This window comes from Amblyraja radiata, chromosome 7, assembly GCF_010909765.2.
Source record: "Amblyraja radiata isolate CabotCenter1 chromosome 7, sAmbRad1.1.pri, whole genome shotgun sequence".
Classification (NCBI taxonomy): domain Eukaryota; kingdom Metazoa; phylum Chordata; class Chondrichthyes; order Rajiformes; family Rajidae; genus Amblyraja; species Amblyraja radiata.
Genome location: NC_045962.1, coordinates 34,999,438 through 35,019,956, shown reverse-complemented (window position 1 = coordinate 35,019,956; position 20,519 = coordinate 34,999,438). Strand labels below are relative to the sequence as shown.

Sequence of the window (20,519 nt, the reverse complement as noted above, 5' to 3'; positions counted from 1 at the left end):
AAACTTCACCTGTCCATGTTCTGCAGAGATGTTGCCTGACCTGCCGAGTTAGTCCAGCATTCTGTGTCTTTCTGTCTTCTTAATCGTCTGTTTCTATCTGTCAATGAATTCCTCAATCCACACCCGCATGTGACCTGCAGTCCAAAGTACTTACCCAACCCCACCACTTGGGGGATCTTATCAAAAGCTTTCTTTAAAATCCAAAAACACTGCTGCCATTCGTCATAGTCATAAAGCATGGAGAGGATCTTCCACACAAATTGTCCATGCCGACCTATCTAAGCTAGTTCCATTTGCCCAACATTTATCCCATAGTCTTCCAATTCTTCCCAAACCATGTACCTGTCCAAATTCTTTGAAATGTTGCTATTGTACCTGCCTGAACTACCTCTTCTGGCAGCTCGTTCCATATATCCACCACCCACTGAGTGAAACGTTGCCCCTCAGGTTCCGATTAAATCTTACGCCTTACTTGTTCTCCCTTTCTTATTCCTCAACCCAGTAATTGCCCTGTCCAGGATATCCTAGTTACCAGTAAAAGAACATTGTTAAGTATTATTTCCCTATCACAAACAAATTGTTTCTAATCCTGTTAATGCTGTCCACATTTTTAATTATTTTTAATTATCACCACTCCTCATCTCCCGCGGCCAAACGCAGGACCCGGTGGACCGCGACCTACAGGGGGAATGCCAACTAGCCGGCCCCTGCATGGTCCTCCGAAGACCAGAGACCAGGAGGATGGAGCCGATGACCATGACAAATACGAAGGACGAGGAACAAGGCCGGTAGGAGAGATAATCGGGGTCTGGCCTACTGCGCACTCAGGCGACCTAGGGCACAAAGGTAGACGGGCGAGTATACGTATGTCGGCTCGCTGGTCGATCCACTCCTCCAAGGAAGGTGATGCTGGAGATCTGCAGCAGACAGGGGCTTGCCTGGATCAGGCAATGCTCATAACAACTAGAACACGGACTGGACTTCGAAAATGGCGCTGAAACCTGGCGCCTCTTGCATGTGGGCTCAGTAGACTTTCTGTACATTTTCATGGGGATACTGGACTGGACTGTATGTTAGAAAATAATTTCACTGTGCGTTGACACTAAAAGCACCATTGAACCTTTGTACCTACTGCCTTGGTCCAAAGGCAGACTTGAATTCCTGAGATGAGGTGAGATGATAGGTGATTATTTCTTACATCATAAGTTCATAAGTTATAGGAACAGAATTAGGCTATTTGGCCCATCAAGTCTACTCCACTATTCATTTGTGGCTGATCTATCTTTCCCTCTCATCGAGACAATGTTTGTGAGTTAACGGGAATCAAAAAAAACTCTTGACTGTTGTCATTCTTAGTATAATGAAAAATCGAATAGGTTGAATTTGTTGACAGTTGCGGCATTAGGGTTGAAAATCCAGCGACGACCAGAAAGACGCTGCGACTCTTTGGGTGACTGAGGAGACGACTCACGACCATACGGGCGACACCACGGCGACATGTCGCTGGATGAAGCCTGTATGGTCGTGAGTTGTTGCCCAAAGAGTCGTACCATGTTCTGGTCGCCGCTGGATTTTCAACATGTTGAAAATTTTCGGCAACCTGCAACGACCTATGACGGGTGCCTGCAGTCGCCGTAAATGTTGCGTAAGTGGGACAGGCCCATCAGGTTGACCAGTGTGTCATGGAGGGGGTGAGCAGTTTGTCCAATGCTGTAATACAAAGCTGTATTAAGTGAAGAAGTGTCCCAAACCAATGCTGATGTTTCAGGTAAGAAAAAAAATATTTAAGGCTACTTGTTCAAAAAAAAGTATTGCAACTGCTAATTTTGTTGGAAAAATGATTCTGTTCTTTCCCCAAGCAGTCAGAATCCCTAATTCCGGCACATTACTATAACAGACTCATTAATGGCCAGCACTTTGATGAACACAAGGTAAGCAAGGTGTTAATTACACCAGAGTGCTTCAGAAAGGGCCCAATGGAACTCCTTATAGTCACTAATAAACAATTTATTTCAGGTTTTATTGGGGAATTATGGCGTAAATAAAAAACATTGGAAAAATATTTTGAATGTGTGTTCCGTGAAATTTATATTTAAAGATATGTGATATAAATTACTGTGCTTTATTATTTTATGTTTAAAAAGCAACAATAACTATTTATCAATATCAAGTTGATTTAACAGGTTTGTACTTAGAATGGTGGTTGTGAGAATTAATATGTGGACTGCTAAACTCTGCTCTCAAATTAAAGTTAATTACCCGAAATATTCAACCTACTGCGGAGCAAGAGACCAAAAAAAAGTTTTAGTAAAATCTGTTACTTTTGTGGGCAAGTGGTTCCGAGGGGCATGTTTCCACTGTGGCTCTGTGACTCTACGTTACAGAGTGCTGTAGTAACTCAGTGGGTCAGACCACTAGTGAGATGTCTCCCTGAACCCTTGTAGTCTTTCTGGCACTGGTACTGTCATAGTGCAGTTATAGAGTCTTAATGTGGAAACAGGCCCTTTGGCCCAACTTATCCACACTGGCTAATAGGTCCCATCTACATTAGTCCCACCAGCCTGCATTTGGCCCATAGCCTTCCAAACCTGTCCTATCTATGTACCTGTCTAAATGATTCTCAAACATTGCAATAGTCCTTGTCTCAACTACCTCTTCCGGCAGCTCGTTCCATACACCTACCACCCTTTAAGTGAAAAAATTATCCTCCAGGTTCCTATTAAATCTTTCCTCCCTCACCTTAAACCTATGTCCTCTGGATCTCGATTCGCATTCTCTGGACAAGGGACTCTGGGCGTCTAATCCTCTCATGATTTTGTACTCCTCTGTAAGATCACCCCTCCTCCTCCGGCACTCTAAGGAATAGAGTCCTAGCCTGCTCAACCTCGCCCTATGGCTCAGGCCGTTGTGTCCTGGCAACATCCTCGTAAATCCTTTCTACACCTTTTCCAACTTAACAACATCTTTCCTATGATATGGTGCCCGGAACTGAACACAATACTCTAAACGTGGCCTCACCAAGGTTTTACACAACTGTAACATGACCTCCCAACTTCTATACTCAATGGTCTGACTGATGAAGGCCAATGTGTCAGAAGCCTTTTTGACCACCCTATCTACCTGTGATAAAGGGAGGAGGAAAGATCTGCATTTAGTTCCAGATACGATTAAAAATGGGATTACATTTTCAGATCCAATTGATATGCAACTGTGGAGGGGAACTTCAAGAATGTGTTGTCCCATGCACCTGTTGCCTGACCTTTCTATGCGTTAAGGATTGAGGATTTGCGGGTCACTATTGAATAAGGGGAGTTGCTGCTGTGCATTTTGTAGATTGTAGATTGTAGCCATGGTGTACTGATGGTGGGAGGAGAGAATATTTAAAGCACTTCATGTTAATTATTTGGCTGCAGTCACTTTAGAACATGGTACAGTACAGTGCAACACAGTCAACAATGTCTGTGCCGAACATTATGCCCAATTAAACTAATCTCCTCCGTCTGTATGAAATCAATATCCCTCCATTTCTTCCATATCCATGTGCTTATCCAAAATCCTCTCAAATTGCAGTATCATATCGTCCTCTGCCACCACCAGGCACACATCGCCCTCTGTGTAAAAAATCCTGCCCCGCAAATCTTTTTGAACTTTGCTCCTCTCACCTTCAAGCTATGCCCTCTAGTCTTTAACATCCATCCTGGAGAAAAAGGTTCTGACCGTCTACTCTACCTATACATCTCGTAATTTTATATACTTCTGTCAGGTCTCCCCTCCATCCTTCCAGCACTCCAGAGAAAACAATTCAAGTTTGTCCAATCTTTCGTAATAGCTAATACCCTCTAATCCAAGCAGCCTTCTGGTAAATGATGTGTAAGAAGGAACTGCAGATGCTGGTTTATACCGAATATAGACACAAAGTCCTGGAGTAACTCTGTGGGTCAGGCAGCATCTCTGGAGAAAAAGGATGGGTGGCACTTTGGGTCGGAACCCTTCTTCAGATTCCAGGGACGGAGTCTGAAGAAGGTTTGCAACCGAAATATCACTCATCCTTTTTCTCCAGAGATGCTGCCTGACCCGCTCAGTTTCTCCAGCACTTTGTGTCAGCCTTCTGGTAAACCTTTTCTGCAATATTGCATTGCCTTTAATGTCTTCATGATTTTTCAAATCAAGGCTCTTGAATCAATACATTGTACACTTTATTTTCTTTGATGTCCCCAATGTGGACATAACCTGGACCAAACCGTTCCAGAGAAATAAAATGCACAAATGAAGTCAAAGCTGGTCTGATCTTTCATGAACTTCACAAATAAATATAAACTGTGACTGGACACCGTCGTAGAAACACTGAGATATTTTACTATTCAAAATGTTTTCAAACCAAATTTCTATTTTTAATTATCTTTTAAGTTTTCGAAGTTGTAACTACAAAAATCTGCTCTTGACAGACCAATTTGGCAGTTCTGTTCATTCTGGAAGGAACTAATTTTGATTTTTGCTGCTGATTACTACTGCGTGTAGCTGGGCACACCAATAGATTCTTATTTCTCAGGTTTGCTAAATTCATGTTAAAGGTCTATTTTCTTGTTGAATAAATGTGATTCTTAGGCTGCTATCTGTTTCATGGAACTAGACTTTAATGGCACCTTTAGTCTAAGCAGCATCCACAGATCAAAATATAGGACTAAGTGGGGGCTGATGATGCTATTTACATGTGTGATTCCTGCTGTCTTCTTGTTAGTAGCTTTAATATAATGGAAGACCTTGTCTGATTTGTAATTAACACATCTTTATTGGAGAGATGTTCAGAAGTGATTGCTGTGAATTTACTGGTAGCAAGATAAACATTAGCATGCACCATTTTCTGTTCTGGGAGCATTTTTTTTCAAACAAAGATCAATAAATTCCAGTGTAATAGCCAAACCTGCTGAATCACAATTATGTAATGCTATCTTTTGCATAATATATGCACTCACTACAACCTTGCAAATATAATTAGCTTAAAGCAGTGGGGACTTGGTTAGCTTTCTTTACAAACTGTCATTTCTGGAAGCAGATGTTGTGTGTCAGTCATAAATACATTTATTTTTGTTGTTCTGCACGACCATTGCCAAAAATAGCATCTTTTACAGGAGTAAGCTTCCTAATCTTCAGTATTCAGTGTAATGCGACAAAATGTGAAATACTTTTCCAAAGGATGTAAAGATTTAAAGAGTAAATAAAATATAATAAAACAGAAGAAATCTCTTCCAATTCTACCCAACGTAAACAAATGCATACAAAACCTGAGGAAAAATTAGAGCATAAAAGGCATTTTGTGAATGTGGCAAACAGGGAGAAAGACTAATGTCCCATCTAAAATTTCTTTTATCACCCACAACTGACCAGTTATCGACTACTCAGTTCGCAGCAGTTTACTTTAAAAATTAAGTGAAAAGTGTGACCTTGAAAGAGCAGCGAGGTTTTGTGGCCATTTAGATGTTTTTTATACTGCAATGTACTGTCAAGCATCCCAAAGTGAAAAACATCATCATCTGTCCTCAGTAAGCCCACAGCATAAAAAATTCAGATACATTTTACTTTTCAGGCCATTTCTGATGAAAAGCACACAGAAATGAAACTGACTCATGCCAAATGAATATCATTGAAAGACTGTGATTGTGAGCTTAGACTTTGAAACAGTGAAATAATTTATAAAACATCAATTTTAGCCGAGGAAAAGACATTCCTGAGGGTAAGAGTATGTGCTTTTCTTGTATTTTCCTTGGAGACGTCTTAGCTTCGTGTCCCCATTACTATAAACTTTAAAGGAGCAGACAGCGAGGTGGGAATAATCATCTAAATTTGGCATTGGATCCAAGAGGTTTCACTGGGAATGCTGCAGTAGCCTGCAGTTCACTGCATTAGTTCAAGTGAAAGCACATTATTACTATCATATCTTGTCAACTCAAAGAACAATAAACATCCCTCGATAAAGGAAATATGGAACATGATTAAAACCTAATAGTCGCAATGCCTTTGTTATTCTTTGATCATTAGGCAACAGATACTCTCAAAATGCTTGCAAAATGCTTCAGTCTGATCAGACCAGACTATTACTGACTGTTATATGAAAGTGACTGCAATTCTACATTACAATTAAAAAACGTAGAATTTAACATGAAAATAATTGGAGAGATTTGCTTTCTTCACAAACGCAACATTTTCAGTGCGTACTGAGTTAACTGTTCCTTACTTGCACGCAGCATAATCCCCCCATGGGATTTGGACAATAATAATAATAATAATAATAATATCTTTTATTGTCATTGCACGTCAGTGCAACGAGATTTAGTATGCAGCTCCAACCGATGAAAAAGAAAAGTAAAATAAATAAATAAGCTGTGTGTCGTGACCATCCGAGGGAGACAGTCCAGGGGGGGTGGGGGGCACTCAGCAGGGCCGGTTCAGAGCCGCTATAGCTCTTGGAATAAAGCTGTTTCTGAGTCTGGAGGTTCGGGCGTAGAAGGCCTTGTAACGTCTGCCGGAGGGAAGTAGTTCAAACAGTCCGTTACAGGGGTGTGATGAGTCTTTATGGATGCTGACGGCCTTCCTGAGGCACCGTGTGTGGTAGATGCCCTCCAAGGCTGGTAGCTCTGTCCCAATGATCCTCTGCGCTCTGTGGACGACGCGCTGAAGAGCTCTCCTCTCCGCCTCCGTGCAGCTGAGATACCACACAGAGATGCCATACGTTAATATGCTCTCTGTGGTGCAGCGGTAGAACGTTGTCAGCAGCTGTTGGGGCAGACCAGTCTTTTTTAATGTCCTCAGGAAGAACAGTCGTTGCTGTGCCTTCTTGACCAGCGCAGCGGTGTTGGTGGACCATGTGAGGTCCTCTGAAATGTGAGAGCCCAGAAACTTACAGCTGGACACTGTCTCCACACTTTCCCTGTAAATGGAGATTGGGGCGTATTCTCCATTATGGGACCTCCTGAAGTCAATAATCAGCTCCTTGGTCTTGGAGGTGTTTAGTGACAAGTTGTTACGTATGCACCAGTCCGCCAGGTTCTGCACCTCCGCCCTGTATTTTGTTTCATCACCGTTGGTGATCAGCCCAATCACTGTTGTGTTGTCTGCAAACTTCACGATGGTGTTGGTGTCGAATGCAGGAACACTGTCGTGAGTGAAGAGGGAGTAGAGCATGGGGCTCAGTACACAGCCCTGTGGTGTGCCGGTGCTCAGGGTGATAGTGGAGGACAGGTGCGGACCCAGTCTCACTGCCTGCGGTCGCTCCGTCAGAATGTTCAGGATCCAATCGCATATCGGCGAGCTGAGGCCTAGCTGGTGGAGTTTGGTGGTGAGCTTGGTGGGGATGACCATATTGAATGCAGAGCTATAGTCAACGAAGAGCATCCTCACATACGTGCCCTGTCTGTCAAGGTGAGTCAGGACAGTGTGAAGAGCCAGAGAGATGGCATCCTCTGTTGATCTATTTGCCCTGTATGCAAATTGATGTAAGTTTCACCAAAATTTGGCTTGGTCAAAGCACAACAGCGGGACAAAGACTACAGAGGTTTGGTACGGTGGAAGTGGTTGAGGTAGGGTTGTGCAGTGTGGTTCAAGAAGCTGATGGTTGATGGGAAGAAGCTGGTCTTCAATTGTTCTTTATTGTCACGTATGCACAGCACATTGAAAATCATTTTGCACAATCCACAAATACACAGTCTCCATATTTTGGCGGCATTTACAAAGAAAATGTCCAAAGTCCAGTCCACATGCCTGAAGTACCAGTCCACATGCCTGAAGTACTGGAGTGCCCCCAATCCAAATAAATCCAGGTAAGCGCCAGGTTGCAACAGATGTCCCTCTCCTCACCTGGCCATCTCTGTGTCCCGGGAGGCGCCTGGTGGTAACGGTTCTCGGGCTCCTGTACCTTTTTCCTGATAGCAGTGGGAAGAGAGCGTGGCCATGGTGATGTGGCTCTTTGTTGATATCAGTTGCCTTCTTGAGGTTCTGCTTTTTGTAGATCCCTTCTATGATAGGGAGGTCAGTACCCGCAATGGATCGGGCATTGTTCACCACGTCCTGCAGCCTCTTTCATTCTTAAGCAGGTTGTGATGTCAATATGCTCTCCGCCATACACATGTAAGGGTTTGATGCAGTATTCATCAATGTGCTAGAGCTCATCAAACTTTTCTTGGCGATTGCATCAGTGTGCTGGGCCCAGGGAAGATCATCGGAGATGTGTATGCCCGGGAACTTGTTGACTCTCTCTTTGCCATCCCGCCAATAAATACTGCTGTGCGGTCCCTTGCTTTGTGTTCCCGAAGTCACCATGCAGCCACTTGGTCTTGATTGTTATTCTGGCGCCACTCAACCAGATTGTCGATCTCCTTCCTGCGCTCTAACCCATTTACCCGTCTTCACCCATTATTCGTCCAACGAAGGTGGTATAGTCAGCAGATTCACAATTGGAGCCGTGTCTGGCTACACGGTTATTGGAATAGAGAAAGTAGAGCAAGGAACAGAGAATACAACCCGAAGATGGCTTATGCTGATGATCTCAGCAAGGAGGAGGTGTTGCCAATCTGTATGAATAAGCGAGTTCGGTATTGCGACTGCCCATGCCCAGGTCAAAGGTCACTATGCATAAACATTGCTGGAAAGCAGTGGAGCTGCGTACAAAGCATACTGCACATTTCTTCTGTTTTTTCCAGCTTTTTCCGGGTAACCGGCGCTGTTCAGTTGCTGCTGGGCCATCCCCGTCCCATCCTGGATGTCCCGTCCCTGTCCGGGGGTGGCCAGAGGTGTCAGGCTGGGCTTGCAACCGGCGTGGGAAGCAGGCGCTGGCTCCTGCTCCCGGGGTGGGGGCAGTTCCCCGGTGGGCTGGGGACCGTCAGCTACGCCTCTCTTCTTGTCCAGTGGCTGTCGGTTGGCCCCCTCAGTGCCAGCAGGGGCCGAGCGCCGGTCTTCGGCGGGGATGCACACGGGGTGCTGAGGTGGCTCGGTGGATCAGGCGGCGTTGAGCTGGGGTTGGCGCTTCTTCTCCGTGCTGGCTGTGGGCCTGGGGCCACTGGTGTCGGCGGTCCGGGACTCCCAGTTGGCCCAGCGGGACAGGCGGAGTTGAGCTGGGGTTGATGCTTCTTCTCCGCGCTGGCTGTGGACCTGGGGCCGCTGGTGTCGTTGGTCTGGGGTCGCCCCGGATGTCCCCGACCGCCCCCTGGCGGGGATGGAGCACTTGGGATGGGGGAACAGGACGGTCCAGTGGCGGTTCGGCAGCGCTTGCGGCGCCGGGAACCCGGGTTTGATCTTGGCTGCAGATGAGGCGCGGATCAGTGTGCGCGGTCTCCCCTATCTCCCACTGGCATCTGCCACCTCTATCTCGCTGTTGCACCCCGCTCTCTCGCTACCTGTTCCTTTGGGGGGGATGAGGAGTTGACCATTTATGAGTCTCTCTGGACTCGAGAATTTCATTGCTCATTCGTATTCATAGATGAGGCTGAAGAATTCCATTGCCTTGAAATTAGCAGAATAGTGAAATTCGACTCGAAACTATCATCGTTGTATTGCAGTCTGGAATACATTAATTTTCCTATAATGTGACCACACGGCACCCCCGTTCCTCAGATTAAATATATTTTTACACATAAATTAAGAATAAAGATAAGAATTTCTTTATAAACAGTTTCTTCAGCCAGCGCTTAATTCGCTTTTTCTTTATGGTGAATGACCTTTGACAAATCCCATGATTTCTTGCGTTTTACAGAATACCAAACTTGCTTATTGAGGTCTGCTGCCGAAAAAGTCAACGATTGAGTTGCATAGAGAGGAGCACAGCATGTTCCCTGAGGTTGCAATGAGTTTGGAAGGGATAATGGTGTTGAACGTCGAACTGTAGTCAATGAACAGCCTGACGTAGGTGTTCCTGTTGACCAAGTGGTTGAGCGCAGAGTGGTGATCCAGCGAGATCACATCTACTGTCAATCTGCTGGAGTGATTGGCAAATTGAAGCAGGTTCAGGTTATTACTGAGGACGAATTGATTTGCTCATAACCAAACTATCCAAACACTTCATCATAATGGACACAAATGCCCCTGTTCGGTAATCGTTGAGGAATGTCATCTTGCACTTCATGGGCATCGGTATTATGGATAGACACAAAATGCTGCAGTAACTCAGCAGGTCAGGCAGCATCTCTAGAGAAATGGAAGAGGTGATGTTTCAGGACAGAACCCTTCTCAGATCCGAAACATCACCTATTCCTTTTATCCAGAGACGCTGCATGATCTGCTGAGTTACTCCAACATTTTGTGTCTATCTTCGGTGTAAACCAGCATCTGCAATTCCTTCCTCCACATTGGTATTATGGATGATTTTGTAAAATTGGTGGAAACCTCAGATGTGAGAACATGGCGAGGTGCATCATCAGAGCCTGGCGCTTTCCATGACTGAACTCTCCAAAACGATTCTAACAGCTTTGGAGACAGAAAGCTGCAATGGCTGATTGTGAGAGGCTGTATGGAGGTAAAGGGAGGATTGGCTAGTGAGAGGGTTCCTGTTAGAGATGAGATACAGCATGGAAACAGGCCCTTTGTCCCACGGAGTCCACACCAACCATCAATCACCCGTTCACACTAGTTCTATTTTATCCGACTTTCTCATCCACTTCCTACACATTAGGGGCAATTTATAGAGACCAATGAACCTACAAACCCACACATCTTTGGGATGTGGGAAGAAACCGGAGCACCCAGCGGAAACCCACACAAATACAGGGCGAACATGCAAACTCTACATAGACAGCATCCGAGGTCAGGATGGAACCTGGGTCTCTTGCGCTGAGTCACTGTGCCGCTCTGGGATAGGAGAGAAGTGCAAAACTGCCAGGATTAGAGAATACTCATTAACGAGGGATATTGAGGCTCCGACCAGGAAAAAATAGGCATATAACAGATATAGGTAGCTGGGATCAACTCAAACCTTTGAGTATAAGAGATGCGAGTGTGCACTTATAAGAAGACGGTCAAGAAAGAAAAAAAAGGACAGGACGTAGCTAAGGAAAATAAGATAAAGAAGAATCTGTAATGTCTTGGAGCATATGCGCATCACAAAAGATGAGGTGCAGGTGCTCGTAAAGCATAAATCCCTGTAACCTGACCAAGTGTACCCTAGAGCATTATGCAAAGCTAAGGAGTAAAGTGCAGAGACTTTACTTCAGTCACATCATCTTTAAGGGCCTGTCCCACTTACGTGTCCTTGGCACGCAAATTACGCGACCTCGTGGTCGCGTTGAGGCGCACGGGCATCGTATGGCCGCGCGGGGCCGGTCCCACTGAGAAGCGCTGAGGGGTATGTAGTTGTGCACGACATCGCGCGGGGCTCCGAAATTTTTGTAGCAAATGAAATCTTCGCGTGCCAACGGCCTGTCGCAGAACTGACAGCCAAAGTGGGACAGGCCCAAGACCCTGGCGCGACGCAACGTCTCACCTTCAACAGCAGCAGAAGCAGGCAAGCGATCGCCGAGTTCGGCCTGGGACTCACTGCCGTTGCAGTCCGGATCCGTCCCCACTTCTACTCCCAGAGCGGGGCCAAGAAAATTGAAGATAGACACAAAATGCAGGAGTAACTCAGCGGGACCGGCAGCATCTCTGGAGGGAAGCAATGGATGACGTTTCGGGTCAAGACCTTTCTTTCAGACTGAAGAGTCTTGACCCGAAACATCATCCATTCCTTCTCTCCAGAGATGTTGCCGGTCCTGCTGAGTTACTCCTGCATTTTGTGTCCATCTTCAAATGACGTCCAGACGGCTGTGCGGTCGAATGAAGTCGCGCGCGACCTTCGCGGGACCGTTGTGGCTCAACGCGACCACAAGGTTGCGGGTGGCTAAGGTTGCCTTTGTTTAAAATGAGTTGCAGGGACAGGCTGGGAAACTACAGGCCAGTGGCCCTCCATTCAGCGGTGGGAGAATTAGTAGAGGGTATTCTGAAAGACAGGATCCACCACTATTTGAAAAGACATAATCAGCGTGGCTTTGTGCGCGGAAAATTGTATCTCATGGATTTGATAGAGATTTTTGAAGAGGATTGACAAGGGCAGTGTAGTGGATGTCGTCTACATGGACTGTAGCAAGGCCTTTGACAAGGCCGCACACGATAGGTTTGTCTGAAAGGTTAGTTCAGATGGGATCCAGAATGTACTAATCAATTAGATAGAAAATTAGCATGGTGTAAGGGGTCAGAGGGTGGTCATGAATGGTTGTTTGTCCAGGTTGGAGGCCTGTGACCAGTGGTATGGTACATGGATTGGTGCTGGGTCCACTGTTGTTTGTCATCTATCTATCTATACATAGGGATGCTCTAGATGGCCGGCGGAGGTTTCCATCGCATCTTTACTGGAGCTGAGGGAGGCTCTGGATGGCCGGCAGAGGTCTCCAACCAGACACAATTTTCGGAGGAACCGGCCCTGCCCAACCCAGCACGGCGGCGGAGAAGTCGCCAGACAGAAAACGGAGACTCTGATCCCAGCGGAGAACGTACAGTGACAAACGCCCATTGTTAGTCCTCAGCGCACCATCAGCTACAGCCCCTACCCCTCTGGTCCCCCATGCTGGTTCCTGCTCCCTCCCCCGTGATATGGTAGACAGTGAAGAGGGTTATCTTAAATTACAATGAGTGGGCCAAAGAATGGCAGATGGAATTTTATTCGGACAATTGTGAGGTGTTGCAATTTGGTAAGTTAAACCAGGGCTAAATGCACACAGTAGAGTCGTGGAGAGTGTTGGAGAATAAAGGGATCTGGGGGAAGATGTACATAGTTCCCTGAAAGTGGGAGATAGGTAGACAGGGTGGTAAAGGTATTGTTTGACACGTGTGCATTTACTGGACAGTGCATAGTCAACAGGAATGGACATCAAGTTGCAACTGTACAAGTCGTAGGTGAGACCACATTTGGCACATTTTGTGCAGTTCTGGAAGCTGGTAAAAACATGAGGGGCAAAGATAAGGCAGATGGTCACAGTCTCTCTACTGGGGTAGAGGACACAAAGACTAGAATTTGAGGTGAGAACAAGAAGATTTAAAAGCGACCCAAACTATTTCCACACAGAGAGTAATGGGTATATAGATTGAGCTGCCAGAGGAAGCTATAGAAGTGGGTACAATTACAATATTTAAAAGACATTTAGTCAGATACATGGATAGTCATAAATTCATACAGCATGGAAACAGGCCCTTTGGACCAACTCGTCCGTGTCGAACAAGTTCCTGATCTAAGCTAGTCCCATTTGTCAGCATTTGGAAATGAGAGTAGCTCAGGTAGGTACCGTGGTCAGCATGGTCAAGTTGGGCCGAAGGGCCTGCCTCCCTGCTGTATAACTCCATGACTAATTGCCGAAGGCGAAGTGTTATGCATGTATTCTTCATTGATATTAATCCAAATTTTATGTTTGCATTCTGAGTTAATCTTGAAAGTTTACTTAAGGGCGATTTGATGAAAAATTGAATAAAAATGCAGGCTCCAAATTAGTGATTCCATTTTATTAAAATTATTTGTATTGGTTATACCATTTTGTATGATTTATGCCAAATCACACAGAAGGAACCTGGTTCACTCCCTGACCTGAACTCGGCAGGGTCTCGACCCGAAACGTCACCTATTCCTTCTCTCCAGAGATGCTGCTTGTCCCACTGAGTTACTCCAGCTTTTTGTGTCTATCTTCGGCAGTACAAAACTTGGGATACTGCAGTTGCCAATTGCGCTTCTTAGTTATGGAAGGACTAAAATAAAACATCAATAGGGGTTCCGGCTCCCTATTGCTTACCAGTTGCTTCCTGCTGGATATTATGTCTGGAACCATCAAGTGAGAACATGATCAGAGGTAGCCGATATGTCCTTCATAAAACTGCCTCACCCGCTGAGTTTCTCCAGCTTTTTGTCTACCTTAGATTTTTCCAGCATCTGCAGTTCTTTCTTAAAATTCGCTTGGGTAGTTTACACCCCAGCGGTATGAACATTGACTTCTCCAATATCAGGTAGTCCTTGCTTTCTCTCTCCTTCCCCTCCCCATCCCAGCTCTCCCACAGCCTACTGTCTCCGGCTCTTCCTTTCTTCTTCCCGCCCCCCCCCCCGCCCCCCCCGCCCCACATCAGTCTGAAGAAGGGTCTCGACCCGAAACATCACCCAATCCGCTCCATAGATGCTGCCTCACCCGCTGAGTTCTCCAGCTTTTTGTCTACCTTCGATTTTTCCAACATCTGCAGTTCTTTCTTAAACATGTTCTTCATAAATGAATACTATGTAAATGTCTCGAACTACACCCATGTAGAGTTGTCACTTGGGTGGCGCTGTTAGAATCAATGAATTATTGAGCATGGAGGTAAGCCCTTCAGCCCAACTCGACCATGCTGACTACCTGAGCTACTCGCATTTTCCCTGTGTTTGGGCCTCTAAACCTATGTCCAACCTCAAGAATTAGAGAACATAGGTTCATTGGGCAGCACAGTGGCGCAGCAGTAGTTACTGCCTTACAGCGCCAGGGAGCCAGGTTCGATCGTGACTACGGGTGTTCTCTGTGCAGAGTTTGTATGTTCTCCCTGTGACCGCATGGGCTTTCTCCGCGTGCTCTGGTGTTATCCTACATTCCAAAGACGTGCAGGTTTGTAGGTTAATTGGCCCTCAGTAAATTGCCCCCAGTATATGGGATACGAAACGTGGATAACATAGAACTAGTGCATGGGTAGTTGTTGGTTAGAACAGACTCAGTGGGCCGAGGGTCTGTCTCCATGCTGTATATCTAAACAAAATTAAACTAAACTTCCTCAATGTTTTTTTTATTATTCTCAGCTGGTAATTGTGACAATTTTGTTCGGTTCAAGTGGGACTTATTTGCTTCCCATGGCAGGGATTTAAAGCAACGGTAAAACTGGTTATAAACCTGACTTTGCTAATCAAACCAAGTTTTCAAAAATTATTATGATCATGTCAATACAGACATGAAGACAAATTTTATAAACCAAGGCAATGTGAAAATTGCAAGAATTTCAAATCTATTTTTGTACGGGCTACATGCATTGTATGAGGGCTACATGCACTGGGTATATTGTGCATAAATTACAATAAGGCTGATTTGTTGATAAGAAGCACTATGAATCTGTTTGCATATCAAATTTGGAAATGTTATGCAAATGCTAGGTATCCCATGAATTCCTCAGCAGTATATCATGGTCAAAGTCATATCGAGATAATCAATTTGACTAGCAATTCCTCCTTGGTGTTATAGGCTGAGCTCTTGGCTTCCCTTCCCCTCTTTGCTATTCCATGAATGGAAAGAAAGGTTTATTATTTTTAAGCAGACCATATACTTCACCTCAAAAAGCAAACATTCAATCCAAATTTAAAAAAAAATTAACACTGGCCTAAAAGAACTGAATGGAATATTTAAACGGAAACAAAAAAACACTGGAAAACCACAAGCACACGTGCACAACATCCAATGAATCAATCTGCAAGATAATTACAATCTGCGCAATTGACAAAGTTTTACATCATGTCAGCGTCTTATAAATCAGATTCAGAATATACATAGGCAAATGTTAGAAGTATATAACCCATTTCGATATTTCTGTGACAAAGGCGGGGACAATGCATGGCGTGTACAAGTCTTGTAATTAGCAATCAAATGAAACCAATTTGTAAAGGAGAAAAAATGGCTCCCCGTAATGGAAAATGTATATTATATTGGTGTTAATAATGATAAATGATGCATTTAACCTAGTGCACAATGCCTCAAAGGTACAAATGCATCTTCTCACAATAGGATATCAAATATTTTTGTTCTGAATAGAAAACTCCACAGCAACTTTTCAAAAGTAAAAGTACATTTTAAACATCGAATGTCTTTTACACATATTGCCTTTCAAAAATTTAGTACTGTATCTTGCAGAAGATTAATGACTATCATGCTATGATAAAATTAGTCATAAAATGTAATAAGTACATTTACCTCCAGTAACTAAAATGACAAATCATTAATAATGACTTCATTAACTTCCACATCAGAATGGCCATACATGCTGCAACAAGACTACTCAGCAGTGGTTTAAGCCAGTAATTCGCATAGTCAATTTCTTTACATTCTGCTCTCTTTATAACATACCCTCCCTGTGGTAGAGCAAAATCGAATTGCCTCTCACATTTGCAGACAGCTCTGAGAAGGTGATAATAGACCTGCTCCCTGCTGTCATGAGACAGGAAATGGGAAAATGGCATATGGGGCCAGAAGAGAATAAAAAAGAAAGGAACAGAACAACAACAGAAAGAACACACTGTAACAAAGGTGAATTGTACCCCAAACTGCGGTTCAATCATCTCCCTGGAAATGTTAAACATTTCCAATTATCTAGCTTGCAGGTACAATAAAGTAGCAGAAATGATTGGAAATGGTCACTTAACATTCAAAATTTACAATTATTTCTGGAAGGTATTATAACCTGGATATTCATTATATACTCAGCAAGTTATTATCATGCTATGTCAGTCTTTATTATTTGTAAGGCACTACATTAGTTTAACAATCAACACACTTGTGTGTTGATGGTATAGGGACTCAAATCTCCATAGTATATTGTCAAAGTTAAAAACTATCTTTACATGTTAGAATGAGTTCAGTAAAATGGGCATAAGAATGTTCAGTCCTTTTTAACGTACAGTAAATTTGAGAAATGTATATATATTTTTTTTTTCGGGCTCCAGAACCATTCTTTCTGATTGTGGCATATCTCTGCAAGTCAACATTGTTTCAAAACAAAAAAGGAAAATTAATACACCCTCATTTAATGGTTCTTCTTTATGGTTAGCTTCATAATTAACACAGGCAACAAATCATTTCATAATTCAATTTTCTTTATAAAGTCTTTAAAAAATAAAGCTAAATTCTTCATTTGTACCCCAAGGAGGTGTATTTATTGAAGGTTCAAAGTACTACTTCATGCCTCTAATGATTGGTTTACTCTTTATTTAGTGATGCTCTTTCTAAATCAAACGGTCTAAGGCAGCTTTGGATAGAAATCAAGAAATGTAAGTGCATCTCAATAATTAAGATAAACTTCAAGGAAAATTATCGGTTAATAAGGCTCAGCTCACATTAATCTCATATACTTAACATTCTTAACAACATAAACCAAGGCTGGGCATTAGAGCATTTTCAGTATTTTAAATAAAATAATATATAGTATGCATAGACTGTCAGATAAACAGCAAATTTGTGAAGAATCTGATCATACCTTCCCCTTTACGCTCTGAATAGGATCCACTACTACGGCAACAGCTCTCTCTGACAGGGCTTCAAAGCTCTGCTGCGTGTTGATGTCAACTCCTGAAAGCCAGCATCCAAAGCCAGGGTGACTATGGTACCAGCCAACAACCATTTCAGGCCTAAAACAGAGCAAATGGTTAAGTGTTTTTATTTAGAAAATAAAAGGCCAAATACTGCTATGAGCAAAGAAGGCAAAAAATAAATTAAGCTCAACAAAAAGGACAACACGCACATGATAACATGATAAAGTATGAAAAATGGGAACTCATTCAACATACATTTATGATGGTGTGGAAGTGAAAAAAGTGTGTCATACAAGCGCTATCATTAAAAAAGATGTGCATTAGCAGTGGTAGATCATGCTTTCAATTTTTCACCCTGTTACCACACCTTCCCCGAGCCAGTTTTTACCCTTTCAGCACTTGAGAGTAAATATCCACCCTTCAAATATCAATTAAAGCAGCAGTGGGACCAGGAACTCAGTCAAGAAGCAATTTACACTATTCTGCAGTGCTGCTGAGCCTTTTGTTAACATTAATTTTTAAGCTTTTTCACAGTGAAGGTATTTGAACAAGCATATGACAACTGTTGATAGGTATAAAATGAAACTACAAAAAGATGCTAAATAAAACATCAACTTTAGAGTTATAAACACAAATATTTATACACCGACTACAAATATATTTAATTCAATTGCACATATGAAAATTTAATTTAAAAAATGATATTTTAAGCAGGGATTTCTGGTGATCATATTGATCATCCTACCTGCCTGTCTGCTTTAACATGTCCAGCATTTTGGCTTGAAACACAGGATCAACAGCTTCAACACTAACACCCTAAGTAAAGAAAAATAAAAAGGCAAAGTCTTTACCAGCAGGTAAAATAATATATCTTTCAATTAAACTTGGGACAAAATCATCAACAGATAATTGATCATTTAATTCAGATAAAGGAGATAAAAGTATTGCTCACCGTGCCTGACTGAGGCATAGCAAAAACATCAATAACACGGACAGTATAGTCATCGACAAATTCACCGAGCATGAGACCCATCACTTCCATTGGAACGCCAGCTCGTCCATGTTTCAACATCTGCACACCCCCAAAAGACATCAAGAATATTACATCTCAGTATTTTCCAACTCGGTAAGATAGCACGATGTTTTAGAAGGTGTTAAACACCACCACATAACACTAAATTGACGACTTAAGTTGTTTCCTCACTACCTTTGCATGTCTCAATTAAGCATAATTTAAGGACACCAGGCACTGTTTCGAATGCAAACAGAAAGCTAAGCAATTGAAATACAAATGAGCTGTAATATTTAATTAAATGACCAAGATAGAGAAATCTTATTACATTCTGAATTACATTATTAATTGTGATCAAAGAGCCAGCATATTTAAACTTACCTTTAGCAGAGCGAGGGAAGAGATGTAGACTTGTTCTGCTGTGTCCACAGCTGGGGCATCAGTCGGTGGGCCCTAGAAATACAAAAACACACGTTTTTAACCATCAAATAGTTTTATGAAGACAGACTCATTGGTTCATTTCTTTATGTGCTTTATATATCACCACAGCTGAAATAATTTGTTTCAAATAAGCAAAGAAAGTGATTTTCAAATGTAAAACCAAATTTGACATTATGTCACATTTTGAACTTAAAATTTATAATTATAATTCAATTAGTAGTCTAAAAATGTACAATATTTAAGAGCCTCACTCAAGCACCAGTTCGTAAAAATCGTATTTTATTGATTGTAAGTTGCTTGATTACATATTAGGAAATTAAACCAAACAAAACACAAAAGCAATCAATAGAAAAAAACAGTGATCATTCTCTCAATTGGATGGACAAATAATAGACATAAGTTGTGGTTTTGTACAACAACGAATGGCACGTAAATAAGTTATCAGTAGGTATTTGATTCCCTCAATAACCACCTGGTTGAATGCTCAGAAAGAATGCCACATTAGAAAGATGCCCTGTCACATCTGTCCAAAGTCAGATTTGCCAATACCTGTGGTTAAAACAATGGTGTAAATGATCCCACTGATCTAACATGAATAATCCTTACTGCAGCTAACAGCAGTTTCCTTCTTCTGCAGTTACAAACTAAAAGATATCTAAATGAGGGATGTGGGAGCACTTACAAGAACAGCCCGAGCTACAGCTTGTGAAAATGCACCAACATCCCTGAGGTGTAACAGCTGTGAACAAAATATACCTCAAGATGTCTTACAGGCCACTTAAACAATAAAGCTCTTCAAATATTTAATGCTCATTTATCACAAATACCAGAGTACAAATTTATGTACTTTCAGTTTTATTTTAAACAAAAGGAACTTCATTAAATTGTTAGGATGATTTTCATACCGGATCCAGAATTTAATGCAATATGCAGCTATCACTGATTCATACAGGCAGCACTACTCAGCACCTTAATGACACAATTTAATAGTACTCACAAAACCGGAACCTTATCTGATTGAACCTCAAATACCAACTAACTGGCAAGAAAGTTCCCTTTGGCCATCTAGTTTGAAAATGAAGCAAATCAGATCTAAAAATAAACCAAATCAGATCACCATGAAGTAAATATCAAATATCTACCTGTGTAATTCGGTTTAACCATTTAGTGACATGTGTTAAGAAATGGAAATTGCAATCTTATATATTACTAGACATGTCTGATCTCTCTCTTTGTTAAGTCTGCCAACATAATCAAAAATATCATCAGCAAATTAAAGCAAACTATTCAATGTCTACATGTTATCCCCGAGAAGACATCAACGACATCAGCAGCCAAATGGTGTGTACCAAATTCTTATCGTTAGATTTTATATTTTAGAGATACAGCGCGGAAACAGGCCCTACGGCCCACCGAGTCCACGTCAACCAGCACGAACAGTACCCTATACATTAGGGACAATTTTATCAAAGACAATTAACCCACAAACCTGCACGTGTTTGGATTGTGGGAGGAAACCAGAGCACCTGGAGAAAACCCTCGGGATCACAGGGAGAACGTACAAACTCCGTAGAGACAGCACCTGGAGTCACGATCGAACCCAGGTCTCTGGCTCTGTAAGGCAGCAACTCTACCGCTGTGCCACTGTGTCGCCTCATCATATACCTTATTCACATAATCAAAGTAAGTTTTAATAAAAGGGGAAAATAGTTGGCTCATTACGTTTGTGCCAGCTCTTTTCCTGATCAATCTAAA

The 20,519-nt window shown here is 42.7% G+C and overlaps 1 protein-coding gene across 4 annotated transcripts in view; it reads right to left on the bottom strand.

Moving 5' to 3' along the window:
• Window positions 1–20,519, bottom strand: part of psmd14 (proteasome 26S subunit, non-ATPase 14) — an 82,105-nt gene that overhangs the window by 23,748 nt on the left and 37,838 nt on the right. For all 4 annotated transcript variants that reach the window (XM_033024150.1, XM_033024149.1, XM_033024151.1 and 1 more), the window contains exons 3-6: window positions 18,705–18,776; window positions 18,264–18,383; window positions 18,057–18,127; window positions 17,257–17,407 (exon numbers count right to left, since the gene is read on the bottom strand). In XM_033024150.1, the coding sequence (XP_032880041.1) occupies window positions 17,257–17,407; window positions 18,057–18,127; window positions 18,264–18,383; window positions 18,705–18,776 (414 nt within the window). The remainder of the gene's footprint in view (window positions 1–17,256; window positions 17,408–18,056; window positions 18,128–18,263; window positions 18,384–18,704; window positions 18,777–20,519) is intronic.